Below are 25,950 nucleotides of genomic sequence, written 5' to 3' on the forward strand. Positions count from 1 at the left end.
CAAAAGTTGTTTGGATTGATGAGATTTATATGTGTACCGAGTTTCATACGTCTACGAGCAAGAATGTATGATATATGGCCCTCCATATTCCAGGGGGCGCTGTAGAGCCCCTGTGCCACGCCCGTGTATCAGTCTCTGCCCGGCCCTAATGGCCGCAGGTTCCAATCTGTGTGCCAATTTTCAAGACTTTTTAAGCACGTTAAGGGCCCCAAAAGCCCCCGAGACGTTGGAAAATAATAATAATAATAATAATAATAATAATAATAATAAAAAATAATCCTAAGGAAAACAATAGGCCTCTCGCCCTTTGGGCTTGAGCCCTAATAATCCTAAGGAAAACAATAGGGCTCTCGCCCTCCAGGCTTGAGCCCTAATAATAATAATAATAATAATAATAATAATAATAATAATAATAAACAAAGCAGATACAAGAGGGTCCTCGCACCTCGGTGCTCGGGCCCTAATTAAAGCTGCAAGCAGCGATGAACGGGCCCTCGCACCCGGGCTCACCGGCAGCGAGTGGCTTTAGTTAATAGGTGAACGGTGAGAAATATGCGTTGAAACTCATAAATATAAGTAGAATATATCAATGTTTATTCCATATATGTGCCAATCTTCCTGTTGCCAGCAGGTGGCGCTATCATTATGATGGAATATTGGCCTTCAGATGTGTTCAGAGCAGGACTTTTATCAAACATGTTAGGTTTGGGGAGGATTGGACATTTTATGCCTGAGTTACAACAACATCCTATTTCATAGCGAAACATCAAAATTTGTCAGGCCGCCATAGACACGCCCTTTAACGAAACCTCAAGATCTTCGCAATTTAAGATCGCAAAAGGCTTTACATTTACACTGACCAAGTTTGGTGTTGATCTGAATAAATCTCTAGGAGAAGTTCGTTAAAGTACAACCCCTGAAAATGGCCAAAACAACACTAATTTTGCAGAGAAAATTCTAAATAACTGACTTCCTGTTGGGATTTGGATTTCGTACTAAGAGACTTTTTCGTAGATATTGGTGTGTTACATGTGTGTACCGATTTTTGTACATGTACGTGAAACATAGCTCGAGGCGCACTCCATTTAAAGTGTATAAGCACTCTGTTGAAAGTGTATAGGTGGCGCTATCGAGCCATTTTGACACACCCGGTGTAATATTGGCCTTCAAGACTGTTTAGGCCAGGACCCTTATCACACAAGTGAAGTTTGGGCAAGATCGGACATTTTATGCCTGAGTTATAACATCTTTTATTCCCATGGTGAGACATCGAACTTCATCACGGCGCCATGGACACACCTTTTAACAAAAACTCAAGATCTTCACAACTAAACATCACACAGGTCTTTAGATTAGACTGACCACAAAAAAAGACATTGATGTCATAAAATTTCTAGGAGTAGTTTGTCGCAGTGTAAAATATGTAACTTCCTGTTGCCAATAGGTGGCGCTATGACTATAACTGAATATTGGCATGTAGATCTGTTCAGGTCAAGAGTCTTATCCAACATGTGAAGTTTGGGGCAGATTGGACATTGTATGTCTGAGTTACAGCAACTTCCTTTTTCATGGCGAAACATCGAAATTTGTCAGGCCGCCATGGACACGCCCTTTAACGAAACCTCAAGTCCTTCGCAATTTATTATCGCAAAGGGCTTTAGATTACACTGACCAAGTTTGGTGTTGATCTGAATAAATCTCTAGGAGGAGTTCGTTAAAGTACAACCCCTGAAAATGGCAAAAACAACACCAATTTTGAAGGGAAAATTCAAAATACCCGACTTCCTGTTGGGATCAGGATTTCATACCAAGAGACTTTTTTGTAGGTATTGGAGTGTTACATGTGTACCAATTTTTGTACATGTACGTGAAACATAGCTCGAGGTGCACTCCATTGAATGTGTATAGGTGGTGCTATAGAGTCATTCTGCCACACCCGGTGGAATATTGGCCTGCAGATCTGTTCAGGCCAGGACTCTTATCACACATGTGGAGTTTGGGGAAGATCGGACATTTTATACCTGAGTTATAACATCTTTTATTCCCATGGCGAGACATCGAACTTCGTCGCGGCGCCATGAAAAAGCCTTTTAACGAAAACTCAAGATCTTCACAACTGAACATCGCACAGGCCTTTAGATTAGACTGACCACAAAAAAGACATTGATGTCATAAAATTTCTAGGAGTAGTTCATCGCAGTGTAAAATATGTCACTTCCTGTTGCCAATAGGTGGCGCTATGACTATAACTGAATATGCGCATGTCAATATGTTCAGGTTCAGAGTCTCATCAAACATGTGAAGTTTGGGGCAGATTGGACATTGTATGTGTGAGTTATAGCAACTTCATTTTTCATGGCGAATCATCGAAATTCGCCAGGGCGCCACGGACACGCCCTTCGACGAAAACTCAAGATCTTCGCAATTTAACATCGCTAAGGCCTTTAGATTAGGCATATCAAATTTGGTGTTGATTTGAATAAATCTCTAGGAGGAATTAGTTAAAGTACAACCCCTGAAAATGGCAAAAAAAACACCAATTTTGAAGGGAAAATTCAAAATAACCGACTTCCTGTTGGGATCCGGATTTTGTACCAAGAGACTTTTTTGTAGGTATTTGAGTGTTACATGTGTGTACCAATTTTTGTACATGCACGTGAAACATAGCTCGAGGCGCACTCCGTTTAAAGTGTATAGGTGGCGCTATAGAGCCATTCTGCCACACCTGGTGGAATATTGGCCTGCAGATCTGTTCAGGCCAGGACTCTTATCACACATGTGAAGTTTGGGGAAGATCGGACATTTTATGCCTGAGTTATAACATCTTTTATTCCCATGGCGAGACATCGAACTTCGTCGCGGCGCCATGAACAAGCCTTTTAACGAAAACTCAAGATCTTCACAACTGAACATGGCACAGGCCTTTAGATAAGACTGACCACAAAAAAGACATTGATGTCATAAAATTTCTAGGAGTAGTTCTTCGCAGCATAAAATATGACACTTCCTGTTGCCAATAGGTGGCGCTATGAATATAACTGAATATGGGCATGGCAATCTATTCAGTTTCAGAGTCTTATCAACCATGTGAAGTTTGGGGCAGATTGAACATTGTATGTCTGAGTTATAGCAACTTCATTGTTCATGGCGAATCATCGAAATTCGCCAGGCCGCCACTGACACGCCCTTCGACGAAAACTCAAAATCTTCGCAATTTAACATCGCAAAGGTCTTTAGATAAGGCATACCAAATTTGGTGTTGATCTGAATAAGTCTCTAGGAGGAGTTTGTTAAAATACAACGCATGGAAATGGCAAAAATGACACAAAATTTGCTCATAATATTAAAAATAACCGACTTCCTGTTTAGTTTAGAATTTTGCTCTAAGAGACTTTTTTGTAGGTACTGGAGAGTTACACATGTGTACCGATTTTCATACATGTATGTGAAACATAGCTCGAGGCGCACACCGTTGAACGTGTATAGGTTGCGCTGTCGAGCCATTTTGCCACACCCACTTCTGAAACCCATATCAGATGTAAATTTTCGCCAGCTCTGAGGTGTGTGCAAAGTTTCATGACTTTTTTGAGTGTGTTTAGGCCCTCAAAAATGCGATTCATTTTGGAGAAGTATAATAATAATAATAAACGGAGCAATTCCAAGAGGGCTTGGGCCCTAATAAACAAAGCAGATACAAGAGGGTCCTCACACCTCGGTGCTCGGGCCCTAATAATAATAAACGGAGCAATTCCAAGAGGGTCCTCACACCATCGGTGCTCGGGCCCTAATTAAAGCTGCAAGAAGCGATGAACGGGCCCTCGCACCCGGGCTCACCACCACCCGGTGCCCATAGGAGGAACCGTGAACGTTGGGCCATATGCTTATAAAATAGTAAATATTTTTGCCACATTTCCTGCTGCCAAAAGGTGGCGTTATGATTATAACTGAATATCGCCATGTAAATGTCTTTAGTCCAGGACTCTTACCAAACATGCAAAGTTTCAGGCAGATCAGACATCTCATGTTTAAGTTAGTATGAAATGAGTCATTCCTGTTGCCAGCAGGCGGCGCCATACTTATAATTGAATATTGGACTTTAGTTGTGTTCAGGCCAGGACTCTTATAAAACATGTGAAGTTTGGGTCAGATTGGGAATTGTATGCATGAGTTACAACAACTTCCTGTTTCATAGTATTAATAGCATCCTTTAGCACATAGTAAGTGTTGATAGAATGTTTGAAAATATTTCTAGCATGATTAGCACACAATGGCAAATTTTATTGTGTTGCAAATAGTGCATAAAATTGTTAAACATGACACTTCCTGTTGCCAGCAGGTGGCGCTATGACTATAACTGAATACGGGCATGCTGATGTGTTCAGTACGGGACTCTTGTCAAACGTGTGAAGTTTGGGGCAGAACTGAAGTTGCTAGCTTGTGTTACAACAACTTCCTTATTCAATGCCATAGTTGCATGCTTTAACACTTAGCTAAGTGTTGCTAACATGTTTTATTATGCTTCTAGCATGTTGCCAGCCTATTTAACCCTTTTTGACACTTTTTTTAATTTATTCTTAGGAGTTCATAACAGTGTTATTACTGAATTTGTTCATGGGTGTTTGTCAGGAACAGGACACCTATCACACGTGTGAAGTTTGGGGAAGATTGGACATTGCTTGCCTGAGTTACAGCAACTTCCTTTTACACTACATTATTAGCATGCTTTAGCACTAAGCTAAGTGTTGATAGCATGTGTTAGTATGTATCTAGTATGTTGCCAGCCTATTTAACACTTGTTTACACTTTTTAATATGTTCCTAGGAGTCTGTAACAGTGTTAACCATGTCACTCCCTGTTACCAGCAGGTGGCGCTATGACTATAACAGAATTTTTTCATGGGTTTTTGTTCAGGTCAGAACACCTATCACACATATGAAGTTTGGGGAAGATCGGACATTGCTTGCCTTAGTTACAGCAAATTCCTTTTTCACTGCCTTAGTAGAATGCTTCAACACTTAGCTAAGTGTTTGCTAGCATGATTTATTATGTTTCTAGCATGTTGCCAGCCTATTAAACATTTTGGCACTTTTTAATTTGTTCCTAGGAGTCCATAACATCGTTAACCTTGTCACTTCCTGTTACCAGCAGGTGGCGCTATGACTATAACTGAATTTGGCCGTGGGTGTTTGTTCAGAACAGAACACCTATCACACGTGTGAAGTTTGGGGAAAATCGGACATTGCTTGCATGAGTTACAGCAACTTCCTTTTTCACTACATTATTAGCATGCTTTAGCACTTAGCTAAGTCTTGCTAGCATGTATTAGTATGTATCTAGTATGTCGCCAGCCTATTTAACACTTGTTTACACTTTTTAATATGTTCCTAGGAGTCTGTAACAGTGTTAACCATGCCTGTTACCAGCAGGTGGCGCTATCACTATAACTGATTTTTTTTTCATGGGTGTTTGTTCAGAACAGAACACATATCACACGTGTGAAGTTTGGGGAAGATCGGCCATTGCTTGCCTTAGTTACAGCAAATTCCTTTTTCATTGACTTAGTAGGATGCTTCAACACTTAGCTAAGTGTTGCTAGCATGTTTTATAATGTTTCTAGCATGTTGCCAGTCTATTTAACACTTTTTGACACTTTTTAATTTGTTCTTAGAAGTCCATAACAGTGTTAACCTTGTCACTTCCTGTTACCAGCAGGTGGCGCTATGACTATAACTGAATTTGGTCATGGGTGTTTGTTCAGGACAGAACAACAATCACATGTGTGAAGTTTGGGGAAGATCGGACATTGCATGCCTGAGTTACAGCAACTTCCTGTTTCACGGCGAAACATCAAACTTTGTCAGGCCGCCAGGGACACACCCCTTGACGAAAACTCAAAACCTTCGCAATTTAACATCACAAAGGTCTTATGATGACCCTCACCAAATTTTAAGATAATCAGATTAAAACTGTAGGAGGAGTTCGTCAAAGTACGAGGCATGGAAATGGAAAAAACTGCACAAAAATCATACAGGAAATTCAAAATAACTTACTTCCTGTTGGGTTTTGGATATTGTACCAAGAGACTTTTTTGTAGGTAATGGTGTGTTACATGTGTGTACCGATTTTCATGAATGTACGTGAAACACAGCTCGAGGCGCACTCCGTTGAAATTTAACAGGTGGTGCTATCGAGCCATTTTGCCACACCCACTTCTGAAACCTATATCAGATGTAAATTTTCGCCAGTCCTGATGCGTGTGCAAAGTTTCGTGAGTTTTGGAGCATGTTTAGGCCCTCAAAAATGCGACTCATGATGGAGAAGAAGAATAATAATAATAAACGGAGCAATTCCAATAGGGTCCTCGCACTGCAGTGCTCGGGCCCTAATAATAAACGGAGCAATTCCAATAGGGTCCTCGCACTGCAGTGCTCGGGCCCTAATAATAATAAACAGAGCAGATACAATAGGGTCCTCACACCATCGGTGCTCGGGCCCTAATTAAAGCTGCAAGCAGCGATGATCGGGCCCTCGCACCCGGGCTCACCACCATCAAGCGGCTTTAGTAAAAAAGGCGAACGGCGAGAAATATGCATTTAAAGTCATAAATATAAGTGGAATATGTCAAAGTCATTTATATGTTCCAATCTTCCTTTTGCCAGCAGGTGGCGCTATCATTATAATAGAATATTTTCCTTCAGATGTATTCAGGCCAAGACTCTTATCGAACATTTGAAGTTCGAATATTTTATGCCTGAGTTACAACAACTTCTCTTCCTATGGCGAGACGTCAATTTTGTCATGGCGCCATGGACACAACCTTTAACAAAAACTCAAGAAAGACTGACCACAAAAACAGATATTAATGTAAAAAAAATTCTAGGAGTAGTTTGTCACAGCGTAAAATAAGACACTTCCTGTTGCCAATAGGGGGCACTATATATCTTTTTTGTTCTGTCCTTTCATCTGCTCACTGCATTTGTTAACTGTGTCTTACAAGCGTTTTTTAAAAGTAAAAATTACTTCCATTTCAGTCTCTTTCAATATAAGTGTTTATATAAATGTTAATTAAAGCTTAGTTAAAATATTTTAATACATTATTAATAATAATTTTTTTAATTAAATTTTTATTTTAAGATTAGTTTATGTACTGTGAAATAACATAAACAATAATATTTTTAATGATAGGAATAACTAACATAAAAAAAGATTAATAAATGATCTGAAAAATAGATTATTCATTGTTAGTTCATGTTAGTTAATGTATTAACTAATGTAAACCAAAGAGAGATTATTATAAATTGTTGCAAAACACTTTTCATGATCTATAAAAATTTCTGAAATTATTATATAAAACTATATTACCAGTAAAATTCATTAGCTTTTTAAAATACATATTATTTTACTTTGAAAGATTTTTTATAAATGATTTAAATGCTGTATACACATTTCTAAAACAATTAATTAAAAGTAATCCTATAGCTCCATCTGGTGGTGGCCATGATAGGTATTACACACTGCACGTTTGGTGTTGCTATCTGAACCAGTCTGAATGAAGCGTTCCTAAATGTAGCACGAGAACAGGACAGACTGTGCAAATGCCTATGCAAGGCCAGGTTCACAAGTTCTATCTGTAATGCATATTTTTTTCAGAGCCCATGTTAATGGTTCAGAGCATTCACACTGCACATGGTAAAATATGTGAACAGAAAAGGTTAGAAGTAGAAAGGTGTGAAAAGAATGAATATCTAGCACATGAGCATAGAGAGTGTTGTGAGTGCACAGTACACAGTTTGAGCAGAGGAAACGGGTTTTAAGTGCGCGCACGCTCTCCGAGCAAAAGCAGCATGTATCAGAGGACGCGTTTTGTGACAAAGTAAAGGAAATGTGCATGCAAGTGGAGGGATTCATGCTCACGCATTATTTTATGCATGACAAGAATTTTAATGTTTTTGCGTTACAATAACATGCTCTCGCTTCTGCGTCTGCACAACATACACATACTGTATACACTCTGTAAACAGTGAACCTGTATAATGTATAAAAAATATATTTCAACACCTGAAGCATTGCTACAATGAGCTCTGACCAATGCATGACAAGAAGACATGCCTAAAAATTCAGCACTCCTGAATATGAGCTTTTCACTTCCAGCCTTCGAGGACAATTATATATATCACTCATAAATCATGAAATACCAAATCTATAGAATTTATTGAGATTGATGTGATTTAAATTGGTAAAATGTGCTTGGAAAAAAAATGTCATCAGAATATCAACGTGCCTTATTATTATGCACTTTGTGAAAAAGCATTTTTAACGATTTTATTGATCTATAAGCATTTGTAAAATATGTTTGCCTGCATTACAGCTTAGTCTTTATCTGTGAGCTGAACTGTTTTACTGTTAAATCAGCAAGATTGTGTAAATTCAGGTCATGTCATGTCATGTCACAGAATGTCTGTCATAGGTCAGTATCAAATAAGTTTAAAATTATTATCAGAACAAAAAAATTTATACAAGTCTGTATTTTTTTTTTTTTTTGCAATTAACATAATTCTTAACTTAATTATATAAAATCATTTTTTCTGAGCCCTACAAATTGTACTAGGTTTTTTTTTGTCCCTAAAACAGAAAATGATAGAGAGATTTCTTAAGCTGTAATGATGAAAAAATCAACAACACACAATTACTGTTTTTTTTCTGGTGATTAAAGAGATGTTAACTCTCTCTCTCTCTCTCTCTGTCAGGCAGGCCCTCAAGCACCCCACCCCTCCCCCTCCTTTCCCTCACACAGAGAGAATGCCAGAGAGTGAGATCAGATGTCTGACAGTTTTATAATTTTCTTTTAATCATACAGTGTTGTAAAGTCGTGAAACTATGCATATTTCCTCCGAATCGCATGTTCTCTAAATGAAAAATGGTTTTGAAATGTTTGGAAGCTGCAATTTAAAAATACAAGACAATTAATTTTTCCCTTTTTAATGTTATTTCAAAAAATCACCACGGCAAAACCGTTCAAGCTATCCAATATCCATTCGCAATTTAAGTTCCTCAATGTTTTTTCAACATGTAGACAAAGTTTGGTGAGTATAGTGCACTTCCCCTGTGAGGAGTATGCATTAATTCACAGCGGAAGTTGCCAAAAAAATACATATTCAAATCAAAATAGCTAACTTCCTGTTGGTCGTAGCTTACCCTTACGAAAAATAACCATGGTTTTATTATAGTAAAACTGTAGTAACCCATGGTTTTTTGGCGTATTGACTGCCATTTGTAAAACCACAGATTTACTACAAATACCATGGTTAAACTATGGTAAATATAGCAAAACCATGGTTAATTTGTGGTTACCATGGTTTAACTACAGTAACCATGGTTTTTTGGTTTTATTTGTAGTAAAACCATGGTTAATTTTCGTAAGGGTATGACTGTGAATTAGAAAGTTGTCCATCTTGATACGATCAATATACGTACAGAGTTTGGTTTCTGTAGCTAAAACTAACCCCCCCACTTGTGACAAAAGGTGGCGCTATAGAGTGCCTCTTCCACGCCCTTTTTAAAGCTTTTTCCATTGTCTAGCCATCAATAATAGTGATATATGTTTTGAGTTTCATGTAAACCTGAGTTTGTTATCTGCCTCAAAATCACCATAACAGAATATTCAAGTTTGACACGTTGCCATGGCAACAATATATAAGATATCAATATCCCCACAACAGATTTACATCGGCCATGTTTTGTCATTATTCTGATGAAGTTTGAAGCAAATCGAGTACAAATAAGATGCTGAATTCAAAGCATTTTGAAAATGACTCAATTCCTGCTGCCAGTTGGTGGCGCTATAACGCTGACTCTTAATAGTCACATATATGCGATCGGTATCATACATCGAACAAACTGATGAAGTTTGATCAAACTCAGTTAATGTATGTGGATGTTATTAGGCATTTCCTGTTTCTAATTTTTTGCCCTAATTTCAATGCCTCGCCACGGGCAAACCGTTCGAGATATTTAAAATCCCCTGGCAATTTTTCATCCCCAATGTCTTGAGATCATGTTGACCGAGTTTGGTGGCAATCAAGTAAAACACCTATGACAAGTATATCAAATTCCACAGCATGCTTTTTTTTAAACAGCCCTGAATAGCTGACTTCTTGTTGGGCGGAGCCTATGACATAGAGCGCAAAATTTGTTCGGCCTAATGAGATCTATAAGTGTACTGAGTTTCATATAAATACATGCAAGTGTGTGTGAGCTATGGTTCAAGATTTCTGTCTGTATTCCAGGGGGCGCTGTAGAGCCCCTGTGCCACGCCCGGGTCCCAGCCTCTGCGGCGTCCTGATGGCCGCAGGTTCCAATGTGTGTGCCAATTTTCAAGAGTTTTTGAGTATGTTAAGGCCCCCCAAAACCCCCAGAAGGTTCATAAAAAATACAAATAATAATAATAATAATAAATATAGCGGCAAGCAGCAATTACGGGGCCAAGCACTCCAACGGCAAGTGTAGGAGCTAAGCATGGCATGGAGAATCACACGAAGTGCAACTATAAGCAATTAAACCAATTTTAGGATGATTGTAATTGAAATTGATGAAAAATCATAAACACAACCACTAGTAATAAGATTAAAAGGCCTATCACTTTTGGTCAACAGGTGGCGCTGTAATCAAATCATTTTGGTGTGTTCTGTGTGAGATGACAATAACACAAACAAAGTTTGGTGTCAATATGCCAAAGCATTGCAGAGATACAGCCTCAAGTGTCATTTTGGCATTGTGCCTCAAATTCGTCGCTGTGGTATGCAAAAACGGTTTTGTTTATCGATACAAAATCCATATAATTTTGTCAGCACAGTCTAAAGATCATCTGATTAAATTTTGGTGAAAATCGGACTAACGGTTGATGAGCAGTTCGAAAAAGAAGGTTTTCAACATAAATCAAAATGGCGGACCGGAAGTTCGGCTTACTCTGGTATATTTGGTATCTATGTTGTCGGCATAAGCCAGGGAATATTTTGAGACCAGTTTCTTTGCAATAGGCTAATGCATTAAAAAGTTATTAGCATTTTTATAAGTGTAATTATTCATAGTTAATGAATGGTTCATTACTCTTGACCAATAGATGGCGCTGTTACCAAATTTATGTGGCATAGTCAGTGTGAGGTGGCGATGACACATACAAAGTTTGGTGCAAATATGTCAAAGCGTTGCTGAGATACAGCCTCAAATGCATTTTGGCACCCTTCCAGCAAATTCGTTGATGCGCTAAATGAGAACAGTTTCGTATATCGACACGAAATCCTTAACTTTTTGCCAGCATGGTCTGAAGATGATCCACGTCAAATTTGGTGAAAATCGGACTAACGCTCTAGGAGGAGTTCGAAAAAGTAGGTTTTCAACACTAATCAAAATGGCGGACAGGAAGTATGGCCAATTTTTTCATAATTGGTATCAGTGCTCTCGGCATGACCCACAGAATATAGTGAGAGCATTTTAATTTTAATAGTCTAATTTATTCAAAAGTTATTAGCATTTATGTGATATTTCATTATAACTATTGACCACAAGCTGGCGCTGTCACCAAACTTTTTGAGTACCTTCAGGGCATGGAGCCAAATATTTTTGTAATTATTGTCATAGCGATTCGATGCTGCGTTCAAAAAATACAGCATTTTAAATCATAATTCAAAATGGCCGATGCCTAAAATGGCCGACACATAAACATTTTATATCATTCGACTCAACATGACCCACCGAATCTAAAGAGACCAATTTTGTGATTTTTGGCCAAACCATTCAGAAGTTATAAGCCAAAATATGCATTTTTCATATCTCCTGACCACTAGGTGGTGCTGTGTCGAAACACTGCAGGTAGTCTGAGATCATGCATGTTATAACACACACCTAGTTTGGTCTCAATACACTAAACCGTTGTCGAGATATAGCCTCACATGCATATTTGCGTGTTTTTCGTCAAATTTGTTAACGTGTTATTCGAGAACGGTTAGACGAATCAACTTGAATTCCATAACTTTTAGCCAACATTGTCTGAAGATGGTCTGAGCCAATTTTCGTGAAAATCGGACAAACTGTCTAGGACGAGTTCGAAAAAGTAGGTTTTTCGAACAATCGAAAATAGCGAAAAAACTAAACCTTACGATTTTTTAATTTTGGGGTTCATTCGACTTGGCTTGAGCCAAGGATTCAGAGGAAAAAAGAATTTCCTTACGGTTCAAAAGTTATTAGCATTCAAACATTGAAAGTTTGGACAAGTGGTGGCGCTAGAGAGTAGGAGCTAGAGACTTCAAATTTGCTATAGTTAATGTTGGTAATGTCCTCTATCAGTGTGCCAAATTATACAACTTTCCCGCAATCGGTTCTATGGGCTGCCATAGACTTGCGGCGGAAGAAGAAGAAGAAGAAGAAGAATAACGCCAACGATTACAATAGGAGCCTACGCACCTTCGGTGCTTGGCCCCTAATAACAATAACGCCAACGATTACAATAGGTGCCTACGCACCTTCGGTGCTTGGCCCCTAATAATAACGCCAACGATTACAATAGGTGCCTACGCACCTTCGGTGCTTGGCCCCTAATAATAATAATAATCCTTAGGGGAACAATAGGGCCCTGCGCCCATTGGCTCGGGCCCTAATAAACAGAGCAATTCCAATAGGGTCCTCGCACTGCAGTGCTCGGGCCCTAATAAACGGAGCAATTCCAAGAGGGTCCTCGCACTATCGGTGCTCGGGCCCTAATAATCCTTAGAAAATCAATAGGGCTCTGCGCCCCTTCGGACTTGAGCCCTAATAATAAAAAAATAATCCTAAGGAAAACAATAGGCCTCTCGTCCTTTGGGCTTGAGCCCTAAATATAGCTGCAAGCAGCGATGGCGGGCTCAAGCCATGAGTGCAAATATTACACCGGTGGCATCAGGAAAACTGTGCTCAGCGGGCATAAGCATTTACAATAACCCTCTGGCAATCAAGTTTTAAGGGATACATCAGTTAAAGGGTTAATACAAACCATCTAGACTTTGAAATCACATACACAGAACAATATATATAACTTAAGTAACACTTTATTTTAATATATATAAAAATTTTATGAGGTGTGCATTGTAGCTGACACCTAAATTAACACATTACAATTTTTTTTATTGACTGCAAGTCTTTCTCCTCAAATGCTATTGAGCTTCAAATTTCCGTTTGAACCCATGTGAATAAGTTGCATAATTTACATATGTCTTACAGTTTGTTTTAATAAACATCAAACATTCAATTTAATTGTGCATTATAGCTGTCACCTAGATGAACAATTACAGTTGTTTTTATGACTGTAATTCATTTTCTTCAAATGCTACTGACGTTAGAAAAGTGTATAACAATATCACATGTAACTTTAGAGACGGTCCCCAAATTTGAGACTCTCGAATGTCCAGTGTCAAGCCAACTTTATGCCTGTTTTTTTTTTTTTTTTACTTTCTTTAGTTTTCTTTTCTCTGTGCCTGATTGTTGATGTCCTTTACCCGGGCGTAGATGTCCATCCATCAATTACGAACATTGAGCCGCAAACATGAGGTGCGAGCGGTCGCGAGCGCGGATGGGAGAATGGAGCATGTTTATTTATTTTTTGGTTTTTTTTGAGCAACTGGGATGGTGCCCCCTCTGGGAGTTAGTGCCCAACGAAGACTGCATACTCTGCATATAGGGAGTGGTGGTACTATCTGGAAGATATATTCCTCAAACCATCGTACAAGAGGAGGTGATGCTAGTCCTTCAAGAATCACTCAAAACCTGTTCATCTGTTCATAAAGCCTATATATAAGGTCTTAACCCCTTTGCGTGCAAACATCGCTGACGGCCCCAGTTTATTATTGTTTCACTTTCACAGCACATTAAACATCACTGTCTTACTTAATCTGGACAAACTGTGCATCAATGGAAAGTTTAAAGACTCAAGCTTCGATATTTGACCAATATTTTGATAAAACATTGTTGCAGTGACAGATATTTAGTGATTTATGTCAGGAGTGCAAAATAATAAATCCGTATTATGCCACATTTTGAATAGAAATTCACAACTCACTCATATTCAGTCACGTCAAGAGCGGTTTATTTGTGTTCACATAGACTCACTGAACAGCGTCAATAAGGATTTACAGACCAAAGATGCATATCTGCGGAGATATATGGATATATTTACTGATGTTTACTTCATATTTCTTCAGACAGAATCGTCATTTCTATTCATTTTCCACGGATTTACGCGATCAGATGATAAACAGCCTCTCCCAGCGATCTGTGTGTGCGTGCACAGTGTCACAGCTCGTGCGGTGTGTGACTCAGACTCTGATTGGGTCTTTCAAACGTCAATCTTAGAGTTTCATATCTGGACACCGCCCCATCGTGTCACATGCTTCCTGCACACTTCCTGGTAGTTATCTGGCCAAAACAACACTGAAACACCTCTGTACACACAAAATATCCGAATAATAAACCCGCGATTACGATAGTAAAGCTTGGTATGAGAATTTCTTGAGATCTGGGGCGTTTTTATAAAAAAAATCGAAAATGTACATCGGAAATGCTAACTTGTGCAGCGATGAAAAAGGCTACAAATAACATATTTTTACAACAGTAAACGACCAAATTCCACCCCTGATCGCTAAAGGAAGTTATTATAAACACTCGATCGGGGTTTAAAGTGAGTTTTGAGTAAAAGTGTACTAATAATTTCATAAATTGTCAGATGTAGCTTGATGCTAACGTTAGCACCAATGCTACTAATAGCAGGTGCTTTTCTTCTTCATAATGCATTTTTGTCTCAATAATTCACGTAAGGTCGTAAGAAAATGTTTTGTTGTATTTTTATAGTAAGACTTTTGATAAATAAGGGCTAAATGCAAAGAGAGACTGAAGTGAGATCGCTGCTTTGTTGCTTTGTAAAGCCTGAAAAACCACAATCAAGGCTAATAAAGGTGGAATAAAAACAAAAGAATAATGATAAAAGAATAATGCGGATAATGTGTCATACTTGGCGGAGGTGTGAAAGAACCGTTTGGTGAGAACAATACAATCATGATTCGGGCAGTTTTCAACAGTGAAACATACACAAAGAGCACAGCAGTGTTTACATGTGAGATCTTACAGAGATGACAAGGGCCATAAATCAATCTGATTAGCCTTCTCTAAAAACACACATGACATGGCCTTAGAAAATATTTCATAAAATTCACAGTTTTACAGATTCGATTATGAAATTTTTTATGAAGTCTTGGAAGACTTGTGGCCTTAGCTACACTGTGTTTTCAAACTCATTTCCTACATCAACATTTTTTTAAATACATTTAAAACATATGTTTTTAATATTTTTATTTTTGTTTTTATGTTTGAGCTTATATATCTCTATTATCATAACAGTCTGAGTGATTCTCATTCCTGAACAGTAAACTTTAAAGTGTCAGCTTTGTGAACAAAGGTTGATTATGTATCTAGTCAGAAAGAATCATGAGCAGAAACCTTTTTATTTTGGGTATGTAATTTCGGTCTCCATGCCAAAAAAGGGGGGTTACTAGTGTAAGGGGTTAATAAATAATATTCCACAATACGTCATGCTATTCTAATTAAGTTATTTTTTGGGACCTTTTTACGTCTCTCAGAACCTGACACATTGTAATTCTGAGACAAAGTTGCAGTTCTGGAAAATGGTGGCACTGTAGAATAAATGCTCCCTGATAGTGCCACACCTAATTCTGCACTTTAATTCTTTTGCAGTTTACGTGTTTCTGTTCTTCTCCATCTGTTTTTTTTCTGACCCTTCTGACCCAGTAAGAATTTTGCTATCCAGTGGTCATGTCTTTACTTTGTAATTACTGTAGTTATCTAATTTTGAATATTTCTCATGAGGATCTAAGAATTATTTTATTTTTTTTTCAGTCTGAGTGAAATGTCTTTTTTTTGGCTCATTTTATCAGTAAAGGAATAAGTCGCTAATAATTCTGCACACCTGAATATAAGGAATATAAGGATTTATTTTTTTCTCTTCCAGTCTTCATGGCCAACTACGTATAGATCACACTCCTTGCCTTCTCTAGTGCAGCTCAACCAATTCACATCCCATTCGTCAATATTTGTGATATCACAAATCCTGGAAAATGCTTATTGTAGTCCAAACAATTTGTTTCTTGTAGTTTTTAAAAAGTGATTTTTGTATAATTTTGAATGTTTATATTTCATATATATATATATATATATATATATATACATATATACATATACAAATTAGACATTATTTTACAGTGTTATCAAATCCTTAAATGATTTATAAGTGTTTTGTAATGATTTTATTGATCTATAAGCATTTGTGAAAATTCTGCTTGCATTACAGCTTAGTCTTCATCTGTGAGCTGAACAGATTTACTGTTACATCCATGAGATTATGTAAATTCAAATAAATATCATGTCACAGGATGTCAGTATCAAATGATTTTGAAATTATTATTTGCAGCACAAATAAGTTTTTTTTTTTTTAGGATTTTTAAAAATCCCTAAAACTGTCAGAAAAGGATAAGGCCTAAGATATTTCTATGCAAGTGGCTAAATATATTTATGTTTTTATAATTATAATACATAATGTATAAAAAAGTAAATAAATAAATTAATTAATTAATTAATACGTACACACATTTAAAAAAAGCAGCCAAGACGATTGAGTTTATTTTTTTATATATATAGATTAAATTTGAAGACAGGAGCAGCTGGTAAATGCTGTCACTTAATATTCAAACCCAGTAGATCCACTTCAGATTTATTTCTCAACAGTTTCGTTTATATTAGCCAAGCTATTATGTATTTTGAAATAATCTTGTCCGTGATGTGTTCGTTCGTACGACGAAAGGCAGAATCCTGCAGCTCGAGAGATATATTATTCTGCCAGTCACGCTTTCAAATAGTCTTGCACACTTAAACGGCCTCGCCCTTTGGGCTTGAGCCCTAATAATAAACAAAGCAGATACAAGAGGGTCCTCGCACCTCGGTGCTCGGGCCCTAATAAACAAAGCAGATACAAGAGGGTCCTCGCACCTCGGTGCTCGGGCCCTAATAAACGGAGCAATTCCAAGAGGGTCCTCACACCATCGGTGCTCGGGCCCTAATAAACAGAGCAATTCCAAGAGGGTCCTCGCACCATCGGTGCTCGGGCCCTAATAAACGAAAATTTTAAAAGGGTCCTCGCACTGCAGTGCTCGGGCCCTGATAATAATAATAAACGGAGCAATTCCAAGAGAGTCCTCGCACCATCGGTGTTTGGGCCCTAATAATAATAAACGGAGCAATTCCAAGAGGGTCCTTGCACCATCGGTGCTCGGGCCCTAATAATAATAATAATAAACCAAGCAGATAAAAGTAGGTCCTCGCACCTCGGTGCTCGGGCCCTAATAAAGGCCTTGTTTGATATAGAACGTACATTTAAGAGACCCATTTTTATGGAGGTGATTTCAGTCTTTTCCAATGGGACACTGGCAGTGTATTTTAACACGCTAAGATTGTCTACATTAACACCCCGTTTTAAGTCATTTAGATCATTCAGTTGATGACGACGAGAAGACCAGATGACTGAAACATGACTGTCAGAAGAAGCCATATGAAAACTGATATAACAGCGACGTGATCCACGATGCACATACTGTGGTCGACGCGTAATTCCCAGGGCAGCACACTGATTATAAACTCCGACTGCCAGGCGCTACGAGGATTTTAAACGTAGCAAGTCGGATGATGAATTGTATAAAACCATATCGAAGATAAAACATTGGTATGAGTATGCAGGCAGACAGAGAAAATCTGATTGAAATTGACGATGATCAGCAGGGAGAGTCAAACACATCTAGAAAAACAACAGGGATAACATTTGCATTTTCTGCTTGCAATCCAGAGTTAGTAGTGGACATTCAATCCAACCATGGATGAACAAAATACAGGAATCAGGTGGTATCACCCCGGTGTGCGTCCTTTCGTGAAGATCTTAACAAGAACGGCTGAGAAGACAGTTGCATAGTTTCCAAACCATGAACAGAAGACAGGAACCAGTTGATATTAGCCTGTTGCTCGTCCTTCGTAGGAAACAGCAGAATAAACAGAACGGATATGAGTTTAGTCTCCAAACCTGTGAGGACAGTCCTTTTTCAACTCCTTTTAATTCTTTAAAATAGTTTAAAGATTTACAGAAAAAAACATTTAAAACTTTTAAAAAGTCTAAAAATGCCGGAGAGCAGCGGCAGATACACATGGACCGGAAGGGCAGCATCCCACAGTTCCTTCAAGATATGCCGGTGAGCCCACTGAATGTAAAGCCTTCCTAATTCAATGTGAAGTAGTTCTTTTTTTCTATCCAACCCACTACTTATTTGACTGACCATGCAAAGGTTGCATTCGTTATTTCTCTGCTAACAGGGAGAGTGCAAGACTGGGCCATGGCAGTCTGGGAGCCGGAGGCGGTATGGTGCCAGTTCTTCATTTAGTTCCGGGAGGAGATTGTAAAGGTTTTTGACCACTCCGTAAGCGGACGCAAAGCATCCCGCCAGCTCGCTGTCTTGCGTCAGAAAGGCATTCAGTTTCGGATTTCTCCATAGAGTTTCGTACCCTCTCAGCCTCATGTGAGTGGAATGAGCCTGCCTTAATGGCGCTTTTCCTGGAAGGATTGTGTCCTGAGATCAAGGATGAGATTTATGCATGAGAAGTCCCTGCTGCCTTCGATCAGCTGGTGGAATTAGCTATCCATTTGGAGAAATGTGCTGATCTTCGATGCCGTGCCCGCTTTATCCAGCGTGCCCCATCTCCACCCCAGCCTGTCCAGCATCTGTTTCATTCAAAGTTGCTCTGTTTCCTGAGGCCATGCACACTGCTGGCATTCACATCGCACCTGCTGAACGTCAGTGTCGTATTCTCCATCATCTCTGCATGTACTGCAGGCATTCGGGACATCTGTTTGTCCACTAAAAGGGAACACTCGCCGGTAGTCCCTACTCCTGTATTTACGTTAGACAGCACTAAACTGCCTGGTATACAATTTGTTACTGTACCAGTGAGTCTCACCATCTTAGGCAACCACCAAGAGGCTATTTCCTTTTCTATTTTTCGTTCTACTATTGCCCTTACTGTCTTGCATCATCCTTGGCTCGTTCAACATAATCCACAAGGAACTATTCAGTCTCGGAATTTGTCTTGTCATGTCTAATGTTAGTGTCTGCTGTGTCTCCTGTCTCTTCAGTCTCTGTGTTGCAGGAGGAGCCCGGTGATTTGTCCATAGTGCCGGAGGAGAATCACGATCTGAGGGCGGTCTTCAGTCGTTCCCGGACTGCATCTCGTCCCCCTTACCGTCATTATGACTGCAGTATTGAACTACATCCTGGTACTACTCCTCCCCGCAGTCTTTAATACTCTCTATCTGCCCCTAGAATGTGAGGCCCTCAAGAAATATTTGTCTGAAAGTCTTGCTGCCGGTACTATCCTTTCTTCCTTGCACCTCTCCCGAGATCGCAGATTTTTGCTATCGCAGGTTGATTGACATAATGGTCAAGAATCGCTTCCCCTTTCCCCCTTATGTCATCTGCCTTTGAGCTGCTTCAGGGAGCTCGGATCTTCACCAAGTTAGACCTTTAGTGCGTATTAAGGAATGAGACGAGTGGAAGATGGCGTTTAATACTCCTCTTGGCCACTTTGAATACTGGGTTCTTCCCTTCTTCCCTACTGGGCAATGACATTCTGTGAGATATGCTTAACATTTTCGTTTTCGTATATTTAGATGACATCCTCATCTTTTCCCCATCTCCAGCAGTGCATGTCCAGCATGTTCGTCATGTCCTGCAACGCCTACTCAAGAACAAACTTTTTGTTAAGGCTGAGAACTGCATTTTCATGCCCAATTTGTCTCCGGTAATCTCTGCTGATGCATTGGGTATGCATTGATCCCAAATTCTCTGACTGCTCTCCAGCGTTTTCTTGGATTCGCTAACTTCTATTGTCATTTATTGCAAATTTAAGTCACATTGCCTCACCTCCTAACAGCTCTCACTTCGCGTAAAATATGTTTTGAATGGACCGAGAGAGCTCAGCATGCTTTTGTTAAACTGATGGAACTGTTAACTTCAGCACCCATTCTCATCACGCCTGATCCAACGAGACAATTCATTGTCAAGGTTGATGCCTCTGATATCGCCGTGGGCGCTGTCCTTTCTCTGCGCTCCCCTATGGATAATATGGTCCATCATTGCCCGTTCTTCTCACACCGTCTGTGGTCAGCCGAATGAAATTACAACATCGGTAACCCTAAGCTCCTTGCCATCTGTATGGCTTTGGGTAAGTGGTGTCACTGGTTGAAGGGTTCCTCTTTTCCTTTTATTGTGTGGACGGATCATAGAATCTCGAATATATCCGGTCAGCTAAATGGTTGAATGCACGTCAGGCTTGTTGGGCCCTCTTTTTCAGACGTTTTGACTTTACTATTTCTTACAGACCCGGATCAAAGAATACTAAGCCTGTATCGCGCCTGGCAGTATGTTTCTGTTCGTATTTGGGACTGAATAAACTGTGAAAACGTATTTTGCCTCTGGGTCATCTCGGGCCTCCGGACATTATATGTTAATGTGGTTTTGTATTCATCATTTAGTTTTCATGGTGGATTTGGGGGACGAGCCATCAAATAAACCAGTAGTATGGAAACCACTTGTGCCATTGTATGCTTGAAGGGAATTACATTCTTTACAGTAAAAAATTTAATTTTTTTTTTTTTTTTAAAGTTCATTGCTGAATTATACATCTGTATCTCTAATGTAGTTTGTATACTGTAATAGAAATTGAGCTGCAAAAATAATTCCTGAATCCTAGTAAGGATTCAGTGTTATTGATCTCTGTATATTTGAATTGTTTAAGCATTTACAGTTTTGTTTCAACCACTTGCACATAAAATTATTACTTGTCAGAAAGCTGACACTCAAACACCAAATCTGCAAAGCCATACACTAATTCTTGGCCTTTGACTCAGTTTTCAAATTCATAAAACACTTTTTGCAAAACACAAGACACGATTCCTTGTAACACACCAATCTAACAGGAATAAAAGTAAAGTTTCTAAAAAAAAGAGGGCAAGTTTTGAAAATGTAAGCTGTTGATATAAACCTGTAAGAAAACCTGAAATAACTAGACTGAAAAGTTTGAAAGACAAAGTCTTTGTCAAAGTCTTGTTTAAAAAATGGTTTGGTCGGTTTGATTGTTATAGATGTTTGCTAAAGTGTTGCTAGTTGGTTGCTAGGATTTTCTGGGTGGTTGCTAGGCTCTTGCTATGCAGTTCCTGGGGTGCTGCTAGAGTATATGGTTGATAGTTTGTTCTGGGTGAATATAGACATTCCCACCTAATGTTAATAACATAAAATCTTACTTTTCTTATATTGAAAATGTATTTCTTTCTAATGTTAGGAAATTCAAAAGTTTCTGATGCTCTTAAATTGCACTAAAGGCGATTATACCGTTTAAGTAGCCTATGTAATTTTAACAGAACCACGTCTTCTTTAGTGATACAAGCTAAGAAACATTTATAACCTGTTGAAGTTTTTTTTGTTTGTTTGTTTGTTATTATTATTATTTTTATTATTATTATTGTGTATTGATTTGGTGCCATGATGGATGTTGAAATGTTTTTTTGTTTTTTTTTCATTTAAAATTTTATAGATGATTACTTAATAGTAATACAATATTTTTGAACACAACTGTGTATGTCAGACCATAAATCCCCAAAAATGGGGGGTTGCTTTGGTGTTGCCACCCTAAAAAGTATTTTCTAGATCTGCCCCTAGTGTTATTTTTCATCTGCAACAACATTATGGACTTGTAAAGATGTATAAGTGACCCTGTACAATAGCAAAACAGACATGGTTGTCCATTAAGTATTAAATGCATCATTATACAAATACATGAAAAAGAGTTCTCTAAATAAAACACCACAACTGGCAGATCAATTAACAACTTTTCTCTCCAGTATAGTGGAAAGAGTGTGGAGTATAAGTATGTTAACTGTGGCAAGATTGACAGGTCAATTTATAGTGAAAGTAATAATAGTAATAATATAGATCAAACAAGTACACACACTGTAAATCGTACATCCCCATGCAGTTGATTCAAATTTAGTTTAACTTGTCAAGGTTTATGATGTAATGTTGGTTTCTAACCTTTCAGATGGATCAAGGGACTTTATTTATTTTTTTAACTCATTGATGCTGTGGTAATTTCAGTGCACATAATGGGTGCTATATAAAATGTGTTTTAACCATGCAGTGAATTATCATATAGCTATACACCGTATATTCCTGAAGTGACCCTGTATTATGTATTTTTTTATATATATATTTATGCTCCTTAAATGGATGATTAATAAGCACTTCAAAGACAGGTATTTGGAGTTATAAGCAGCTGTCAAAGAAATATAAAGATCATGTGCAGTTTTTCAGGTCATTTGGAGGTTAACATGACATCAAACATTTGTAACCTGACTTCTTCAGCAGAGAGTGAACAATTACAGTGTACAGAAATAAACTGAAATGCCACTGCATGAACAATGAGTGTTCACAGTTGACTCACATGAGGTAATAAGGGGTCATTCCTGATATATAAAGTACATAAAAAATAGAATTGTACTGATTCTGTTCTACCGGATTTGAATAAAACCAGTCGATTAATAACATAAAACAACAAAGTAAATGTGTTAGTTTACCTAACAAAACATGTTACATTTTTACAGCATGAGTTATAGAGTTTAACTGCAATAATGTTCTATAGTCAGTACATAAAGTCATAGCTACACAAAAACAAAACATAAATACATACAATACTTGAATAATACACGTAGATAAATAAAAGTAGAGTGATTTAGGTTGGGATGTGATTTTACTAAATTACTAGTTTTCTTGTTCAGTTAGCATCTACGGGATTTTAATGTTCTCGTCAAAGAGAAAATCCCACGCAAAAACATGTATTACATATGAAGATGGCGATCCTTACCATATCTACTAGTTCCACGAAACAATATGGGACTGCTGGAAACTGTATACTGATCTAGGTCGCCCGCTCCTCTGCTATGGAATGAATTACTTAAAGAACAAGCGCATGTATATGCGTCCGATCCCGAAATCGCTGGAGAGTGACGCGAGGTGGCGCGGTGATGCTAAAAGTGTAACGGAAGTAAGGATGACCAATAGGGGCTCAAGTCTTGGCTGTTACGATGACATGGACCATCAGATGACGGGTTCACAGTCTGAACCAAAGCAACCCTGCGAGGGCCCACGTGGATTTCAGAAAACAACCCGAACACCCCTAGAAAAATATATAAGCGGTAGTTATAATGTTGCAATGCACAAATGAAATAAAACTATTTGAATGCTTTTATTGAAATTCTCTCTTGAAATGTTCACAAGTGTTCTGTAAACCTCACTGTGTATCTTATGGATACACTTATAAAAACCCGTGAATGACTTACATTTGCATGTAAAACTCAGTAAATTATTTCAGATGCAGCTCAGATCTACACAGGCAAATGCCCCTGCAGTGCCCCAAGTACTGAGAATAGGGCTATGTTTGCATAGTGTGAAGCACAAACAGAAAATTTACCCTTTCAAAGGGCAGTGTTTGAGAATGACCTACATGCCACTCTGAAGTCTTTGTAAATTTGGCATAGCTTAATTATTGAATTAAATGTTTAAACAATTTCAGCAGTACACCATGTGGGCTACACAACAAGCCTTGCTATTATCAATAGAAATTACAAGTTCTTACAAATCTGTAAATCCGTAAAACTTTTACTAAAAATAAATTTAGGCCTACACACTTTATTAATAAATATTAGCCGTTTACCATAACAAATACAAAAATAATAATAATGTAGGTTCTGATTTCAGTATGTCACCCCCACCCCCTCCCCCTCCCCACTTTGGAAGAAATGTTAAAAGAATACCCCCAAAATTTAATTTTTTTCATAATTTACACCAACCCCCCCCCCCCCCCCAGGTCCTCTCTCATCCCTTATTTTAATACACATATGTATAAATTGCTGCCATCTAGTGTATAACTAGGAAGTTACAATGACACAGAAAGGTGGCAAATGATACCTTTTTTTATTATCCATTTATTTATTTTTATTTTTTGGCATGGACATGGAAAATGTATGGTCATGGAAATCCTTAACTGTAACCTGACTGTCTTCGACTATATTTTTTGCAATATATTTTTATTTGACTTTTTACACAGTAAAAAGTTTAACTGCTTTTTTTATTTTCTTTATCATAATTGTAGTTCTTATAAGGTGATTGCTTCATTCACAAATAAAGTCAGGCTACAGGATGGTGTGATAAAACAAGATGCTATTTTTGATAATCTCCTTAAGTGCACAATACACACATAAAGAAAAAGAAAGAAAGAAAGAAAGAAAGAAAGAAAGAAAGAAAGAAAGAAAGAAAGAAAGAAAATAGATCTGGAAAAGTCTTTAAAATTGTAAAATTTTTCATCAAAATCATTATCAGTCATTGTCAATCCACTGATAAGACAATGTCGGTTCAGTGTGTTTCACCTGGTGTTGTGTCAGATCACCATGTGGATGCACCTGTTCCAACAGCAGACCAAACTTACTGAGCAGGCATTGTCTTATCAGTGGATCCTTTAAATAAGTTTAAAGTCCATTTAAAGTCAATTCTAAGAATTGTTTCTAAACGCATTATAAAATGTTAGAAATGCACTGCTGATACATGCTACTAAGACTGTAAACGTTGTAGTACTTAATTGTAAAATTAGACCTTTAATCAGTTTTTCACCAAACAATTTTCTGAGTCGCTGAGAATGGCACCTCCCCAACACTATATGTGAGAGGTGTTCGACTTGAAGCAGCACTGACTGCACAGACCGATTAGTGTGTGTCAAAGTACAGTGAAAGCTATAAAGTGTATACGGCTCCTTTCGAATTTCTGCAACAGTACTTTGTCATCATACACCGATCTGCCTATGCAACTTTGCTTCAAGTTAAACAAATAAGATGACCAATTCTAGCATTGCTATTGCCTAATACAGCACAGTGGTACATATTGTTAGCCAGGGCCGGATTATCCATTGGACATTATGGGCACAGACCCAGGGGCCCATGCATACTTGGGGCCCAAGCGAGGGGAGGAAAACCTTTTGGAGTTTCTTTACATTAAGTGCAAATAGAGTGCTTGATGGCTGACACTCACTACTGGTATATAGCATGAATCTCTCCAGACCAGAAGACATGATTACGTTTAGTGCAGCAATTATTTATTACTCTGAGCTAAATACTTGTACAATATGTATTAATAAATATTAAATTAAAGGGGTCATATGATGCGATTTCAATTTTTCATTTCTGTTCGGAGTTTTACGAGCTCTTAAAATCTGTAAAGTTGCAAAGATTAAAATCTCAAATCCAAAGAGATAGTATTTATAAAAGTTGAGAGTCAACCATGCCTACTTACAACAGCTTATTCTAACACGCCCCTACATGTCTACATCAGGATGTGGGAAGATTTATAATAATAATAATGCCATAATGCCGCCCAAATGTTCATGCAAAGAAAGAAGTAGTAACTTATTCTCACTGTTGCCGCCACCACTATGTTGTGGAGATGTTTTCTGTTTCGTTGTGAAAGCAAAACTAGCAAAACATGCCGACTTAAAGAGTGTGTTTCCAAAAATACACTTTCCAACAAGAGGTAAAAACATTTTATACTTTGTTTACACAACACAGAGAGGAGCTTACAAAGCAGACAGCGTGAAGAGATCCTTCAGCAGGTCCTGACAACGTCCATGAGCGTGTACTAAGAGTCTGTGCAGCAGAACTCATTGATGTCTTCATAGACATTTTCAACATCTCACTTAGTCAGGCTGTTGTTCCCACAT

The 25,950-nt window shown here is 38.2% G+C and overlaps 1 protein-coding gene across 1 annotated transcript in view; it reads right to left on the reverse strand.

Moving 5' to 3' along the window:
- Positions 1 to 23,215, reverse strand: part of LOC128012864 (elongation of very long chain fatty acids protein 2) — a 134,242-nt gene extending 111,027 nt beyond the window's left edge. The window contains exon 1 of the mRNA XM_052595433.1: positions 23,050 to 23,215. Within this exon, the coding sequence (XP_052451393.1) occupies positions 23,050 to 23,052 (3 nt within the window). The 5' untranslated portion in view covers positions 23,053 to 23,215. The remainder of the gene's footprint in view (positions 1 to 23,049) is intronic.
- Positions 23,216 to 25,950: the final 2,735 nt, after the last annotated feature.

Source organism: Carassius gibelio, chromosome B24, assembly GCF_023724105.1.
Source record: "Carassius gibelio isolate Cgi1373 ecotype wild population from Czech Republic chromosome B24, carGib1.2-hapl.c, whole genome shotgun sequence".
NCBI classification, from domain to species: Eukaryota; Metazoa; Chordata; class Actinopteri; order Cypriniformes; family Cyprinidae; genus Carassius; species Carassius gibelio.